The sequence below is a fragment of the Colletotrichum paranaense genome, assembly GCF_030867605.1.
Source record: "Colletotrichum paranaense strain IMI 384185 chromosome Unknown Scaffold_2.1, whole genome shotgun sequence".
In the NCBI taxonomy this organism is placed as follows: domain Eukaryota; kingdom Fungi; phylum Ascomycota; class Sordariomycetes; order Glomerellales; family Glomerellaceae; genus Colletotrichum; species Colletotrichum paranaense.
The window spans coordinates 2,001,556-2,017,509 of NW_026848960.1; the positions used below are offsets into that span (position 1 = coordinate 2,001,556).

The window sequence follows — 15,954 nt, forward strand, 5'->3', positions numbered from 1 at the left end:
AAATCCAATTGATTTGCTCTGAGGCAGTGGGCAAAGACCAAAGTACAGGTGACGGCAAAAAAGAGTTCACCCCCCGGGTGCTGATACTGGGGCTACATCTCTTGGTGCTCATGCTGGGATTCGAACTCATGTAATCGTCCGCGCTTAGCCTGTCGTCGAGTAGGCTGGTTGGTGTAGAATTTAATTGTCGATTCACCATAAACCATTCCACCACCCAGCCAGTTTGACCTGACCCATCGACCTAGACGGGCGCCTCCTGGCTGGTGACAGGAATGGACTTGGAGGGGTATATAAAGGCTCTACTGCCGATCAGATGAAATTTTGGGCGCGTATTCGTGGACCTTGAGGGATGATACATTGAGCTCTCGAGCAATGATCTTATGTGGATTTTGCATACCATAGTATTTGTACGGGTATCGGTGACATCTAGACTTTCCAGACCTGATTCCATAGTGTACTCTTTTCCCCCAAAACGCCAGAATAAGGTAATCCAATCGTTACAAAGCTGCGATTGTGACCATACCATCGCACGCTTCAACGAGTCCTCCACAGCAAGAGACCATCCAACAGGCCCCCCCCCCCCTGCATCCATAACCCGAGTCTCTTAATCACCAGTATCAACCTCAAGATCCAGCTGCACACCGTTGCTGACACCATAATCCTCCAGCGTAAGATTGTCCTTGAACGGCCGCTCACCCTGGCGCTTCAGCAAAATCTCGTGCGGCTCCCGTCCGACCCGTTGCGCCACCATAATCTTGAACATCTTGACCGGGTCCGAGGCCAGACAGGGGATCGCGGCCTTGGTACCGAGGCGGTCGTTGACGTGCACGATAATCATCTCCTCGCCGCCGCCCGCAGCCGGCGCGGGTGCAGACTTTTCCTTCTTGGGCTTCGTCGGCGCATCCTTCGAGCTTGAGGCGCTGGCGGTGGGTTTGTTGTCTCTGTCTCTGTCTCTATCTCTATCTCTGCCCGAGTCGCGGGGTCTGTAGTTGTCGTCTCCGCCGCCGCGGCGGTCGTTGCGGCGATCTCTGTCCGAGTCGCGATCGCGGTCGCGACGGGGGGAGCGGGAACGGTTGCGGTAGCCTCGTTCCAGGCCTCTTCGTTCGTTACCGTCGTCGCGGTCGTCTCTGCGGCTCTTGTCTTTCCATCTGAAACCGCCTTGTTTCCGTGGTCTATCTCTGTCTCTGTCTCGATCACGCCGAGGCGAGCGCGATCTTGATCGTGCTCTGTCGGCCATCTCGAGTGGGTTGGTGGGTGGTTGATGGTGGAAGGTTGAAACTGCGAAACCGCAGCGGGAGCTCAGCTTGGTGCCGTGAATTGTGACCTCGCCGCTGGCTCAACCAGGTGCGGCGGGTCAGAATGGCCGCCCCGCAGAAATGATTGGATTACATAAGCCGGAAGACCTTCCTCGAAGCTTCATGGGTGTCTTTTCATCATCATCGAGGAAATCAAGGCACTTGAAATACTCTGCTTTGTATGTATGATTATTGTGAAGTTTTTTATGCCTGGGGAACTTCGACTTCTTGTATTCAGAGTCTATTCTATAGTTTGTAATGCAACCACCTAGTCCCTTTACTCGTCTAGGGCATTGGAGGAAATAGCCGTCACAAGCCTGTTTGACAGACTCTCCAGCATGTCGGTGCCTTGTGAGGATGCCTCAATCTTTGATTCCTCGATTGACTCAAGAATCGTCTTGATGCCAAGACCGATCTTGTCCGACCGAGTGTCATTGCGTATGGACTGGATGACGGTCTGAATGTCGTTGCCACCAAACATTCCTGACTGGTCCAGGACTTGGGCAAGTTCGCGTACATCAGAGATGGCGGGTACCGGAATCTGTCTGCGGAAGTGCTTAAGAACACCCAAGTTGCTGAGTACGAAGCGTTCTGAGGTGGTGACCATGATGAGGATACGACGGCCCTACATTGAGTTAGTAACGATTGATCCATCTAAAAGTAGATGAGCAAGAAGAACTGAAACTGACCTTTGGTGGCTGGGTTTGGATGAGGGAAATGAGTCTGTCGAGCACCGTGTTGGAGAAGCGTGGCCCAATTGGGTTCCACTCAATGAGTTGCTCAAAGTTATCCAAAATTACGATGCTACGCTCAGACTTGTAAGCGTCGGTGAAAACCTTGGTGAGGTAGTCCTTCTTTCCAAACTCGTCTCGGAAAGCAGTCAAGTGCTGAGGCGAAATGAGCTTAACAAAGGGGAAGTCTGAAAGGGAGGCGGTGTGGGCGGCCAAAGCAGTCTTGCCTGACTCCGGGGGCCCGTGAAGAAGGACTGGTATCCTGTTGAGAACATCTGACTCCTTGACTGTGTCGATGTAGCCCTGCATCGTGCGGATAATGGCGGGGATGTTGTTGTTGAACTGGAGGATTCCCATGCCAAGGGCAAACGCCAGCTCGTCTTCAGAAACACCATAAGCCGGCTTGACCTCGGTCAGTGCGTTGTCGAAATCGTCCATGGTGATCTTCATCGCGGATACATCATTCTTCATCTTGGCGCTGTTGCCGACCTCAGTGTGACGGTTGAAGGCGAATGAAGTTGCAGCCTTGACGACACCAGAGATCTCGGCACCAGAGTAGTTCTTGGTGCGAGCTGCCAGTGAGGCCAGGTCAACCTTGGAATCCATAATGTTGTTGTCTCGCATCTTGGCAGTGTGAATCATGAAGATTTCCTTGCGTCCCTCTTCGTTGGGCAAGCTAATCTCCAACTGAACCTCCAAACGACCGGGACGCAGAAGCGCCTCATCGATCATGTCTTTACGGTTGGTCATACCGATGAGCAGGATGTTGTTAAGCTGGTCAACACCGTCGAGCTTGGTGAGAAGCTGGTTAACAACACTGTCACCAACACCAGTGCCGCCACCGGCACCGGAGCCTCTTTGCTTGCAGACAGCATCCAACTCATCGAAAATGATAATATGAAGACCACTCTGGTCGCCCTTCTCCTTATACTCCTTCTCAGCATCCGCAAACATCTTTCGAATGTTCTCTTCAGATTGACCGACAAACTTGTTGAGAACCTCAGGACCGTTGATAATCTTGGGCTCACGAGCGTTGAGCATCTTTCCGATTTGTCTAGCGATAAGCGTCTTTCCGGTTCCAGGGGGGCCAAAGAGCAGGATACCCTTGACGTGCTGAATACCCAGCTTCGCTACCAGCTGGGGAGGGAAGACGCGAGAAGCAAAAGCTCTGCGGAAAATGGTGGCGAATTCGTCCTGGAGACCACCAATACCCATATCCTCAAACTTGAAGTCTGGCGAGATAATGGGGTTGGCGTTACCCTGGTGCTCACCGACCTGAAGTTTCATATCCGACTCGGCGCCCTTGAAGAAGGACAATAGCGTGTTCGTGCTGAAGAATCCGCGGGCAGAAGGGTCTGATGATGTGACGACGGCGTCGGGACCTTTGCCTCCAGCAAAAGTGATGGTCTTGACGGTAGCAAAGATCTTGAGACCTTCAATGTCCAGCAGAGTGCGCTGACCGGGGGCGAAGAAGTGCATCTGGAAGAAACGCTCAAAGACCTTGGCCAGGTATTCGTGCTTGAACTCGTAGTTGGGGTCTCTCTTCATCGAGGCCCAGGACAGCTCGAGGTCCATCGCCTCGAGGTGAGTTGCGCCTTGTCTGTTCGCATCGTACACCTCACCCTCGAAGGTGTCGGTCATTCCGATCTTCAGCCATGATCGTTGCGGGTCGGACAGACTGATGGTGCCCTCGGGGAGTTCGGGTGTTGGCCGCGCTCTGACAACGTTCTCTCGTACTGTTCCTCGGACAGGGTCTCTGGCTCGAATCAGGATGTTGATGTCCTGGCCGTCGCGGCTCGGGGCGAAGTCTCGGTAGCTGACACCTGCGCTGGGAGGGGAAGGGTTAGCAGCGGAAGAGAAGAGGGACTGCGTGTTCGAAAGATGCTTACACGTTGGCATAAATAAGCTGGGTCTGCAAGGCCTTGTCCCTGACTTTCTCGATCCTCAGCCGCACACCGGGCTGTCTCGGCGACTGCGGCTGGCCGCGGGGGAGCGGCTTCTCGGGGAAGCTCATGTCTGAGGCGCTCGGTCGGTGTGGCAGAAAAGATGGGATCGCTTGGTTGTGAGGTTGGTTACGATTTCGTACAGCTGGGTTGTTCTGGTTTCTTGTTCTTGAGATGTGTTGAGGCAGACGGTGAGGATGACGGAGGGGAGGTTATGTACACTAATGGTAGGTGGAATGGTGCATGTTGGAGGGGCGGCGCGGCTTCGTCTTCGCTTCAAGTCCCCTGGGCCCGGGGAGCGCTAAACCTTGTTTGGGCCAAATGGACACAAGGCGAAGCAGGTACGTATCGAGGGGACCCTTACCTTACCCTTGCTGCAGCGAATGGCATGGAAGATGCGCTGATGCTTAGGTGGATCTCACCCGTGGTTTGTAACCGTGTTCAGTCTGTTTCAACTCTGGCCAGTTTGAGGATCCAGATGTATTCTTTGCAGAAGCGTTGCTGCCTGCGCAACTTGAGTGTAAGAGGGTGTCCAATCATTTTCAAGCGTTGACCTCGTGTCATTACCTAGTATCTACGGGACGAGTCTTGTTGTAAGGTAACTAAGTTTGACAAGGAAGTTGTTCAGCAAATTCCATTGTGACATGTGCAGCAGTTCCATTGACTGACGGCGGGAAGGTGCAAGTCAAAGTGAAGTGGGGCACGCAGCTGCCGTCGCCAGGCATGACCCACTTCAGGTCTCCAGCTGCCGCCTAATTAATGACGTCGATTGGCTCGAGATGTAGTCTAGTCTCTTTTAGGACTCACTGGAGCTGCTCGCATTTCGGACTCATAGGTTGCGAGCCATCATCCTCATTACATCAACTCTTTCATAGCTTCCTCTTGGTAATGTAAGCTTTCCAGGGGCCCAAGTAAATCATGCCGCTGTAAGTCACATCTGTCGACCAGTATGATCAGCCAGAATCTAACTGATAAACAGACACCTACTGGGTAAAAAGTCTTGGAACGTCTACAATGCGGACAACATCGCCCGTGTCCGTCGCGATGAGGCTGCCGCAAAGGCCAAGGAGGAGGCCGAGGAGCAGCGCATGCAAGAAGTCGATGCCGAGCGCCGACTAGCTATCTTACGGGGCGAGGAGCCACCGCCACTGCCTCCAACAGAAGAAACCCCTGATGATGAGCCAAGACATCGGGACCGTGATGCCGGTTCGTTCGGCAGGGAGAGAAAGAAGCGCAAGCGCGCTGGCGAGGACGACACTGACTTTGAGTTACGTGTTGCAAGAGAGCGTTCAGGCGTCGTGCAAACAGCCAACGAGACCTTGCGCAAGTCAACCAGCTCTGCGCCGATCGTAGATGCAGCTGGGCACATTGATCTTTTTGGCGAAGAACGAAAACAGGGTCGTCATCTAAAGAATGAAGAAGCGGAGAAGGAAGCGGCAAAAAGGAAGAAGGAAATGGAGGACCAGTACACAATGCGATTATCAAATGCGGCCGGCAAGGACGGTATGGTCGGCCCTTGGTACGCAGCATCTGGGTCAAGAGCTGAACTCGCAGAGCTCGAGCCCGCCGGCAAGGACGCATTTGGCAACGAAGACCCAGGAAGGAAGAAGAGAGACGAACAGAGGATAGTAGCGAATGATCCTCTTGCCATGATGAAGATAGGAGCATCCAGAGTAAGAGAGGTGAAAAAGGAGCGCCAAAGATTTGAAGCTGAGCGACAGAAAGAACTTGAGCAGCTGCGCAAGGAGGAGAAGCGAAAGGAGAGACATGAGCGGCGGAGACGAGAGCGGCGGAGGGACGAGGAACGCCACCCTCGAGATACGTCTCGTGAAAAGGACGATGGTGAAGCCAGATCCCGTTCAAGGAGGGACAGCGAACGCCATCCTCGATCCAGTCGAGACGATGGGCCCGTCCGAGGCAGGAACCGTCATCATGAAGAGAGAAGCCACAGACACGAAAGAAGGGACGAAAGCGATAGGCGATCCAGAAGAGATGAAAGGAGTCGCCATGACGGAAGAGGTGAGATGAAGCACGAACGAAGCAAACGAGACTCTGATTCACGACAACGAGATGACCACCGACGGCCGGGAGAACCTCAAGAGCCAAGCAAGTTTTGATTATGGCAGTAAACATGATATCCCTATCTACAAGAGAAGGGCAGAAAACAGCTAGTTGTGATACCGAAGCCAAGCCAATCACGAGCGGTCATCGAAATACCATCACTAGACCGGGCAAATCAGGCCGATTTGCACAACTTGCCACTGTTGAGGTTGTAATCCCAAGCATCGCTTCCGACGCCCGACAAGACGAACAGACTCTCGGTAGGGTCATATTTGCTCTTGATCTCAACTAGACGGTCGTAGGAAGTACCGTAAAAGTCCTCCTTGAACATGGAGTCAAAAGCATTGCCCTCGTTCATGTAGGAGCCAGCACCCGGTGCCCACTCGCGCCAGACGGGCTCCTTGGTCTCTTCCAGCCACTGCGCGACACCGTCGAGAGCCTCCTGGGGCGCCGCGTTAGGATCCGCCGATGCGCCGTAGCTCATCAGGTGGATGTACGTAGAGCGCCACATCGGGTTGAGGGCACCTCGCATCACCTCGGGGACGTTGCGAGGCCCCAGCCCGCCTTGCAGACCGATGACCATGAGGGCGCTACCCGTGGGGTTCTGCGGCACGCTGAGACGCTGGAGGTACGCAGAGACGGCCGACACCGGAGTCTCCGCGAGTTCCTTGCGTCCGAGGAGGCGACTCGTCATCATCCCAGCCCCGGCTGCGCTGGGCGACGTGTTCAGGCTCTCGAAGAAGCTCATAAAGTCAGGCTGCGATGACGGCTCGCTCAGGGTGACTGTGACAGATTTGTTGCCCACCTCTGCGAGGATGCGAGCTCTAACGGGCTCGAGGAGCGAGGTCATCTTCTCTGCTGTCGTGTTGTACGCGAAGAAGCCAATGGAGGCGGTGACCTTGCGGACAGTCTCGGACGAGTTGGCAGGTAGAGCTCCGGCGCTTAACATGCCGGTCCCGGTGAGAGTCGCGTCCATCAAGTCAGGCACACTGGCGAGCAGGGCTGCGGCACCTCTCCAGGCCGCCTCTCTGGAGGCAGTGTCGTTGCCCGCGGCCGACACTTGAATGCCGCTGGAGACAACATTGCCCGGTGGGGGGTTCGCCTTGATGACGTACTCGGAGACGAGGCCGTACTGGCCGGCGCCTCCGCCGCGGACTGCCCATAGAAGATCCTGGTTTTGCGCCTCGTTGGCGACAAGGATCTGGCCGTCGGTCGTCACGACGCGCACTTGCAGGATCTGGTCTGCCGCGAGGCCGTATGTGCTCGAGAGGGGACCGTGACCGCCTCCCTGCATGTGTCCGCCGACTCCGACTGTCTCATCAACGCCCCCGACAACAACCTTGTTGAACTTGGCTGCTCCTCGAGAGGCAGAGCCCCAGTTGTGGCCGCTTCCCAAGGTGAGTGCCGCCTCGGTTCTATTATCGCTGGGGGATCTCCACTCGGGGTGGTATCCGAGTTGTTTGAAGTTGTGAGTCCAGATGGACAGCGAGTAGGCGCCGGAAGAGCTAGAGTCAGGTTAGTGCACTGAAAGCTCTGGGGATGAGATTGAAGACATCTTACCGGCCGTTGAGATCGTGCCCAGTTCCCTTGATGACGATGCGAATGTTCCGCGAGCTGGCCCAGCCCATGGCAGTGGCAATCTGCTCTTCCGTCGTGGCGTTCACAACGTACTGCGGCGAGCCGCCAATCTCGCAACCCTTGGCCGCGGACTCACTCGGAGGGAGACACGAGTTGTTGGCGTAGATGGAGGAGTCGATGGACTCAGGAAGAGATGCGTGGTAGGCGGAGTATCCCCATCCCTTCTCGACGTCTTCGCACGACTGCAAGGAGCCGAACGGGTTTCCGGCGTAGCAGGAGGATGCGGCGGGTCGAGTCTTGATGAGAACACCGTCGATTGTTGCGTTCAGCTTCGACCAATCCTCGTCGGACGGCCATGCAGCATCGTCAGGGGTGACTTTGCATGTCTGCTGCGCGGAGATGCCTAGAGCGCAGACGGTTACCAGGAACGAGATGACGGTTTTGGCAGCCATTGTGGTAACGAGAGAAGGTGACGGGCTTGTGTGCGTGCCTGTGAGATACTACCAATGATAAAGGCCATGATGCGGTCTCGATGGGCATTTTTATATCAGAACGGTGGACTCCGCCATCTTCTCATTTTCGTATCGTTGAACGACATTCCACTTTCGTCACATTTGCCATCGCTACAGATGTTCAGTACCAATTTCGTCACGATACTAGTTGTCCCGGTCCAAGTCACATCAGACGGAAAGTTTCCACAGGGCTATGTCGACGGCGCGGAGGGCACGAGGGTATCTCCCCTGATTGCCGAGCCTCCGAGACGCGTACAATGTGCTGTAGCTAGTGTAATAAGGCATGAGAAAACAGGGTATTAAGAAAAAGCCCACTCACAAGTCGGTATTTGTGATGACGATATGCCTTCGAAGCCACCTCCCAGAAAGTGAGGACCGCCGTACGCCGCGCCAAGTCCGAATAGCTCCATGTGTTCTGCCATTTGCCGGTGACCTTGTACAGAAACAGAATCTAAATCCCAGTCATCAAGTGTACTGCGACTCGTTACTGGACAATTATTCTAGGACAAGGGAGGGGGGAATTGGGTAAAACTAGGGTTTAAGGCTGGAGACTAAAACAGGGGCCGGACTTCATGGCTCGTAGAATAATCGTATCGAAAACGAGCGAATTTTCGTACAGAATGCGGAAATGTTTTGATTGGCTCATCGCCATGATTCAGGGACGAGGGAGACCCCGCTGACGACTTACACGCACCAAAGCATACAGTAAGGAGTAATTCTGTGACCCGATGACTTTGAGCGGCGGCGTCAAGAAAATTTGCGTCTCTTCTTTTTCCAGACGTCTCAACCAGTGGTGGCCAGGATAAAGATCCATTGGCTTTTCGTTCCCCGGAAAGGAGTACCGAAATTCGTCCCTCTTCCTCTTCCTCGCCCTCCATTCTCAAATCCCTACAATCCATCAATCTCCAATTCTTTTCTCCTCTGAATCCAGACATCTTCCTATCTCGCCTCCTACCAACACATCAACGTCCTAAGACTTTCTCTCCTCTACAAGTGCCTTACAGCTTGTAAACATAGACCCCATACCACGAGCTGAGCCATGAACACAGACTACTGGCAGCTCTCAGGCGCCTTCGGCCTCTGGGTCCGCGCCTGCATCCGAATCCTCCAATTCGTCTTCGCCATCGTCACGATTGGCCTCTATGCCGCCACGCTCGGCTCCTGGAGCACCCTGCCGACAGAGAACCTCGAGAGAACGCCCTGGATCTACGCCCTCGTCCCGGCCGTCCTCTCAGCGCTGACATGCGCCTACCACGTCTTCGCGACAGTTACACACGCCGCCTGGTCTGTATGGGACTTCGGGCTGGCCGTCCTCTGGGCCGCGCTGTGCGGTCTGTCTTCTTCCATGGTCGTGGGCGGCGAGAAGAGTATCAACGTTACGGGCGATGTCAAGTCGAGACTTGCTGCGGGTGCTTGGATTGCGGGGATTAGCATGCTGCTGTGGCTTCTGAGCTCTGTTCACGGGTGCGCTTTTTGTTGCGCGTCGAGGAAGATGAAGAGGACGGTGAAGAAGCAGGAATCGGAAGAGGATAAGCTTGAATTGGATGGTCTTCCAAATAGTCGAGAAGAGAGTGTCTAGATGGACCGCGGGTAATAGACTCATCTACTTTGCACATTCGTATGGCGTTGGGGTTAATGAGGGGATAATGGGTTTTTATTGGAAGATACATAGATTTATCGAGTTTGGAAACAAGAGTGCTCGTGAGACTGAGCAAATAATCTTGATTCTGGCAATATCCGGCCTCTCTCGAGAAAAAGTCTCGTGGAATAATAACAAGATCGCTTGAGCGACTACGAGAAAATGGACAGAGATTACCATCAGACTTTTCCAAGCAGCAGGGAACACCTCCCTTCGCTCTACGGTCACCCCGAAGCAGCGAGACCAGTTGAGTTTCGGGCCGCTCATTTCGTATCCATGACATTAGATGCCTAGCTAGTAGCTGACGGTAAAAAGTAGATCCACTGGCTAACCTGAGAGTAGCCGACTTCCTGACGCGGCCCTACCCAGGAAGCTATGCGGCAAGGTACTAGGTGGATTAACGTATGCTTAAGTCTCTTTATATGTACTTGATCCTGCCCCTCCCTGTCTCCTACTTTATTCCCCACGTCCTCTTTTACTATCCACCTCCAACATCACACAGCTATTCAGCACGTGAAGTACGCAAACATGGAAGGCGAAAAGAGAGAGACATTTGGATCCTCTAGGGAGTCTAAAGCTTCGGCCTTGGGGCTCGAGGACCTCTACCTCGAAGGTAAAGCAGCCCCAAGACCCTGTCATAACCCTAAATCAAACACTCAACGCGGTGAATAGAAGGCGAACCATCCGGCTCAACGCAAGCCGAAGACCAGACACCGCCTGAGTATACACCCCAGTACACACCTCAACGTCAATGGCCAATACCACTCAATATCGTGGTCCAAATCGTCGGCTCCAGAGGCGACGTGCAGCCCTTCCTCGCCCTCGCCTCCGCCCTCCAGAAAGCAGGCCACCGCGTCCGCATCGCAACGCACCCGCAGTTCTCCTCCTTTGTACTCGAATCCAACAACTCCGTCCCAGCCTCCGCCTCACCAAACAGGATCGAGTTCTTCCCCGTCGGCGGCGACCCGGCCGATCTCATGGCCTACATGGTCGAGTCACCCTCCCTGATCCCCAAAATGTCGCAGATCCGCGCGGGCATCATCCAGCGGAAGCGCGACATGTACGTCGAGATGCTCGACGGCTTTTGGCGGTCCTGCGTCCACCCTGACCCCCTTTCCAACGTGCCATTTGTTGCTGATGCCATTATTGCCAACCCACCGAGCTTCGCCCACGTGCACTGCGCCCAGGCGCTGGGAATCCCGGTGCATTTGATGTTTACGATGCCGTGGAGCAGTACCAAGGCGTTTCCGCATCCGTTGGCGAATATTGGGTTTTCAAAGGCGGATAAGAAGAGTACAAATCATGCTTCGTATTCTGCTGTTGAGTTTTTGACATGGCAGGGGTGAGATTGTATCTCTTCACAGGCGAGTGGCTATGTTGCTAACGGCAAAACAGCTTGGGAGATCTTGTCAACGCGTGGAGAGTCCAGTCACTTGGCTTGGAACCTGTTCCGTCGACCGAGGGACATCGTATACTGGAAAGTCTGCAAGTCCCATTCACATATTGTTGGTCGCCGTCTCTCGTGCCCAAGCCCAGTGATTGGGGTCCGCACATTGGTATGTTCTACATCAAGAAATCTACCATGAAGAGTCAAGCTAACGATCAGCAACAAGACATTAGTGGCTTCTTCTTTCGCGACCCTGCGCCGTATACACCACCTCCCGACCTCGAAGCCTTTCTCAAGGCCGGTCCACCACCCATATACGTCGGATTCGGAAGTATCGTGGTTGGCGGAATCGAGGGCCTCATGACCATGGTCCTCAGCGCAATCAAGGCGACAGGAGTCAGAGCCATTATCTCGAGAGGCTGGAGCAACTTGACCGGCGAGGAGTCGGACAACGTATTTTACGTGGGCGATTGCCCGCACGAGTGGCTATTCCAGCAAGTCGCCGCTGTCATCCACCACGGCGGCGCCGGTACTACAGCCTGCGGATTGAGATACGGAAAGCCTACAACCATTGTTCCCTTCTTCGGAGAGTGAGTAGAAAATAGGATCACATGGGCCACAGTTTCACTGACACTTCCCCCATAGCCAACCCTTCTGGGGCGCCGTCGTGGCAGAAGCTGGCGCAGGACCAGACCCCATCCCCTACCGCTCCCTCACATCGCAAAAGTTAATCCAGGCCATCCAGCTCTGCCTCTCCCCGGACGCCATCCGCTCGGCCAGAAAGCTCGCCGACGCAATGCAGAGGGAGGACGGCGTCCAGGCCGCCGTCGACGCCTTCCATGCCAACTTGCCACAGTCGAAAATGGGCTGCGACTTCTTCTCTGACCAGCCCGCGGCGCTGGTCTACGGGAGGGGTAAGAAACAGGTCAAGATGTGTAGACCCGTCGCGTCCATCTTGGTCAAGAATGGAAAATTGCAGCGGAAGCAGCTCAAGTCGTACGTGGTTAATTCATACACTCGATTCAAGGGCCCTCTCTATGACGCTTGTTACTGAAACTGTTCTTTTGCAGATATCGATCGAAACCGACAAACATTGAGAACCAAAGATGGGACCCCCTGACGGCAGTATCAGCAGCCTCCATCTCGACAATCGTCAAAATGGCAGGCGCCACAGCCGACGTTATTGTCAAGCCTTTTGAACAATACAAACGCACCAGCGAGTCTGGCGAGAACCTCGAAGAGCAGCAGCAAGTCGAGAACACGCAAAGACACAGCCAAGCGCCCGCGTTCGCCATGTTGCCCCTCCCCGGCGTCGGCGTCCCAGACGGGGCGGCGGCAACCGGAGAGAAAACTTCCTCGGCCCGGCCGCCGCCATCCAGGGGTAGCCAGGAATCATCCTCCAACGGCGCAAAACCAGGCGCCATGGCAGCCGCAGCAGCCAACGGCGTAGGCAAACTCGCGAGCAACGCGACGAAAGGTCTACTCGTCGACATACCCCTCGCCGTGACGGAGGGTCTCCGCGCGGTGCCGAACCTGTACGGCGAGCCCGTCCGCAAGCACGACGCCGTCGAGGGTTTCCGCAGCGGCGTCTCGGTGGCGGGCAAGACGTTCTGCCAGGACATGAAGGGCGGGCTGACAGACATCTTTGTGCACACGTACACGGGCAAAAAGGAGCAGGGCGCGCTGGGGGCGGCCAAGGGGCTTGGGAAGGGGGTGGCTAGTCTTGTAACGAAGAGCACTGCTGCGACGTTTGGATTGGTTAGTTACCCGGCGCAGGGGATTTATAGGAGCATCTGGGCTGCGTCGTATGCGGATACGAGGAGGAGTATTGAGGATGAGAAGTTGTTGGAGGGAGATTGGATGGTGTCCATGAGCCCTGGGTGGAAGATGGATCATGCTGCCATTGTGGAGGATTTTGAGGGGATGAAGGGGACTAGAGGGCAGTGATGAATGAGTTTGCCTTATTGGAATGGCAAAAGCTGTCAGCAAAATGGCTGTTTCCTTGTTGCTTATTTGGATGTGTCTTGTAAGGCGTTGCGGTAGGCATGGGATTAGGGTGGCTCAAAAGTGAACCAGGAACCAGACCGTCATCATCCCGTGATGGATACCCCACATGCTGGCTCTTCTAGAAGAATTCGATAGCTTATTTCATACGGGTTATTTTACCTTGTCTAGGGAATGCGGCTCCTCCACATCTGGGGTAGGTATCATGACCCCAACACAGCCATTGCCACATTGACTTATACGGGACCGTGGCAGTGATCTATAAAACCATAGTGGCACGGATGATCAGGCACCGCGTATCTGCAGCTTAGTTCCTATGTACTAGGTAGTCAACCTCGTACAAGATGGGAATGACGATGGAATTGCAAGATCGTGGACAAGGGATGCACGGCGGCGCAGGGGTGGCGGAAAAGGAAGGCTTCTGGAAGGATTCGATGGCGGGGCATTCGTTGGTGGCTGAGCTTATCAGGGAATAGTCAAAAAAGCTCAGCTATTCCCACATTTACACAGCAAACGAGACCACGCAGTAAGACGACAAGGATGATGTAGAACGAAATCAGTCAACCACTTGAGCCTTGTGGAGTCTGGGTTCGCCCTGCGGAAGCATGTGACGAAGGTGATGGGTTCAACGTGGAGACGGTCTCGCCGGGTGCTGGATTCGGTGAGAGTCGGCCAAAGATTGCAGCCGCCCGCGCGTCGCCACCGGAAATTGGTGTTGGTTTGTCGGGATGAAGGCGGAGGATCGGCCGACATTCTGGCCAATCCGGAGGATGATGTCAAGTTGCTTAAATACCCAAGAGATATTGATGCGCGGAAAGGCAGAAATTGAAAGCTCTTGCTCCAAGTTCGCCGGGCGACAAATATTGGCGGGGCAGTGCCGGGTCACGCGTGCCGGAGAGACGCTAGGGCCACTTTCGGAAAGGGTGGAGACATGCGGCCGGCGTGGATTGGCCGATCCGGAGGCTGAGACTTGTGAATGGCGTTCTGCCCAGAAGCTGGGCGGCGACGGTAGATTGAGTGGAGACGACACCACTTTACCTTACGGAGGACAATGTAAGAATATGCACGAGCGGTTGGAGGCGCATTCTCAAGAGCGGAGTCAATGAAGTCATTCCCTGGTCTCCAAATTCCTCGGACTTTGAGAGAGGCTCTGCGATGAAGGATCCGTTGGTGGGTGATTACCGGCCGCAGGAGCCGTTAGGTAACGGATAAATAAATACCTTGCCTTAGGTAGGTAAAGTAAGCCACTCGCTATGCCATGCAATTATTGACCGAAAGCAGTCGGCGAACAATCACGATGTCTGACTTGAGGGTATAGTATTCGTAGTGTAGGATTCTCCAAATCTCGGCGCTGGGGTTCCATGATATCATGCCACTCTGCCATGCCCTCCCTTGGCGGAAGTCGGCACGCGAGAGGACGTTGATTGGCTGTTGTGCATGTTGGGGTGACAGGGCCCCGAATATCATGACACAGAGATGAATGATGTGTGAAACGTTCTCCGTTGGCGTGTGACATTTTGGTCGATAGTTGCAGGCTCAGTGGTTTAATTGCCCCTGGCAGACAGACAGCCGCCTGGAGCTTGTCGAGATCAGACGGCGTGTTTGGATGGGATGGTGTGCACTTTTTCTCGGAGAGGTTGGAGAAGTGCAAAGGTGCCAAAACACAACCGTCAGCCCGCCCTGAGCAGTCAGCAATCAACCCCGTGCGCGGCGTGTCTTGGCTGTAGCCAAGGCTGATTGAAGGACGGATTGGGTCCGCCACCGCTCTGCCACCAAGGACGGATCGTTGGGATCGGATCGTGAGGTTTTTTTTGTTGCCTAGGCAGCGAAGAATGGAGAGGGCGGAGCAGCGACATTGCCCTCGTGGTAAAGTTTGGAAGCAGTCGGGCGATCACACTTGGTCGATGCGCGCAGTTGAGGTGAAAGTCGCGCTGTCTATCCGGGCAAAAAAGAAACAACCATGTCACTCTGATTGGGGTGTAGGGACCTTGAAGGTAAGACGGCAGACCGGCAGCTTCGCGATTGGGCGCGATATGGAAAGTCAAGCCGTCGCAACGGTGTCGATTCTGCTAGCATTGCGGCCTTTTTTTTTTTTTTTTTTTTTTTTTTTTTTTGAGGCCGTCCATGACCACAAGATCTTTTCAACATATTGGCTGTCCTGGTGTAGGTACCTAGGTAGGTAAGGTACCTATGCAAGTGATGATGCGGAATGTGTGCCGAGAAGAAACAGTCAGCAAGATGATTACCTTGGTGCAGGCAGAAAGAACGTCGTGACCGTGAAGGGAAGGAAGCTCACATTGAGCATGGGCCACCGCATGTTGGAGTTTCGCGGGCAGTGCAGGTGCTCTCCACCATCGGGCACGTTTGCCCCGCATGGCTCCAGCGTTCCTTCCCTGGTGCTCACATCCCTGCCCTGTTCAACAGCCCACGGACGCAGACGGGGCAACCAACTGGAACATGGGGCAGGTACCTCCAGCTTCGTACTTGCACTTTGCGATATCATTGTCACCTTAGTGAGTCTTGAGGGAGGTGCTGCGAGACCCCTGCTCCACCATTCGGCTCCTGTAGCTTCCTTTTCGCGGTTTGCGACTGCCTCCTCTCCTCTCCCGCCTATCATCGCGCTTGCCGATAGCTCAGTGCCACCACCACCTCAGAAAGAAGGCCCCAAGAAGATGACCCCAAGGAAAGAGCTCCTGGGCACAAACACAGCCCACCCTGTGTCCTCCATGTCCTACGGAATGATTCGACCCTTGCTCTTAGACCCGTCGGGTGTCTATGATCCCTTGGTCTTAGAACTCTTAGTG

The 15,954-nt window shown here is 54.6% G+C and overlaps 7 protein-coding genes across 7 annotated transcripts; 4 read left to right on the forward strand and 3 right to left on the reverse strand.

The window, feature by feature from the left end:
• Positions 1–604: 604 nt before the first annotated feature.
• Positions 605–1,237, reverse strand: CPAR01_02552 (uncharacterized protein; the record flags this gene model as incomplete). The annotated part of the gene is made up of 1 exon (XM_060486839.1): positions 605–1,237. The coding sequence occupies one exon, from the start codon at positions 1,235–1,237 to the stop codon at positions 605–607; it is 633 nt and encodes a 210-aa protein (XP_060354167.1).
• Positions 1,238–1,572: 335 nt separating this feature from the next.
• On the reverse strand, positions 1,573–4,040 carry CPAR01_02553 (ATPase; the record flags this gene model as incomplete). Its single annotated transcript, XM_060486840.1, has 3 exons — positions 1,573–1,920; positions 1,985–3,854; positions 3,916–4,040. The coding sequence occupies 3 exons, from the start codon at positions 4,038–4,040 to the stop codon at positions 1,573–1,575; spliced, it is 2,343 nt and encodes a 780-aa protein (XP_060354168.1).
• An 847-nt stretch (positions 4,041–4,887) lies between these two features.
• Positions 4,888–6,086, forward strand: CPAR01_02554 (blastn match against entry EMBL; the record flags this gene model as incomplete). Its single annotated transcript, XM_060486841.1, has 2 exons — positions 4,888–4,895; positions 4,949–6,086. The coding sequence occupies 2 exons, from the start codon at positions 4,888–4,890 to the stop codon at positions 6,084–6,086; spliced, it is 1,146 nt and encodes a 381-aa protein (XP_060354169.1).
• Positions 6,087–6,205: 119 nt separating this feature from the next.
• On the reverse strand, positions 6,206–8,060 carry CPAR01_02555 (FAD-dependent monooxygenase; the record flags this gene model as incomplete). Its single annotated transcript, XM_060486842.1, has 2 exons — positions 6,206–7,535; positions 7,591–8,060. The coding sequence occupies 2 exons, from the start codon at positions 8,058–8,060 to the stop codon at positions 6,206–6,208; spliced, it is 1,800 nt and encodes a 599-aa protein (XP_060354170.1).
• Positions 8,061–9,159: 1,099 nt separating this feature from the next.
• Positions 9,160–9,699, forward strand: CPAR01_02556 (uncharacterized protein; the record flags this gene model as incomplete). Its single annotated transcript, XM_060486843.1, has 1 exon — positions 9,160–9,699. The coding sequence occupies one exon, from the start codon at positions 9,160–9,162 to the stop codon at positions 9,697–9,699; it is 540 nt and encodes a 179-aa protein (XP_060354171.1).
• A 588-nt stretch (positions 9,700–10,287) lies between these two features.
• On the forward strand, positions 10,288–13,093 carry CPAR01_02557 (UDP-glucose,sterol transferase; the record flags this gene model as incomplete). The annotated part of the gene is made up of 6 exons (XM_060486844.1): positions 10,288–10,372; positions 10,432–11,101; positions 11,155–11,315; positions 11,373–11,736; positions 11,792–12,142; positions 12,217–13,093. The coding sequence occupies 6 exons, from the start codon at positions 10,288–10,290 to the stop codon at positions 13,091–13,093; spliced, it is 2,508 nt and encodes an 835-aa protein (XP_060354172.1).
• Positions 13,094–13,956: 863 nt separating this feature from the next.
• Positions 13,957–14,256, forward strand: CPAR01_02558 (uncharacterized protein; the record flags this gene model as incomplete). Its single annotated transcript, XM_060486845.1, has 1 exon — positions 13,957–14,256. The coding sequence occupies one exon, from the start codon at positions 13,957–13,959 to the stop codon at positions 14,254–14,256; it is 300 nt and encodes a 99-aa protein (XP_060354173.1).
• Between the last annotated feature and the right edge of the window lie 1,698 nt (positions 14,257–15,954).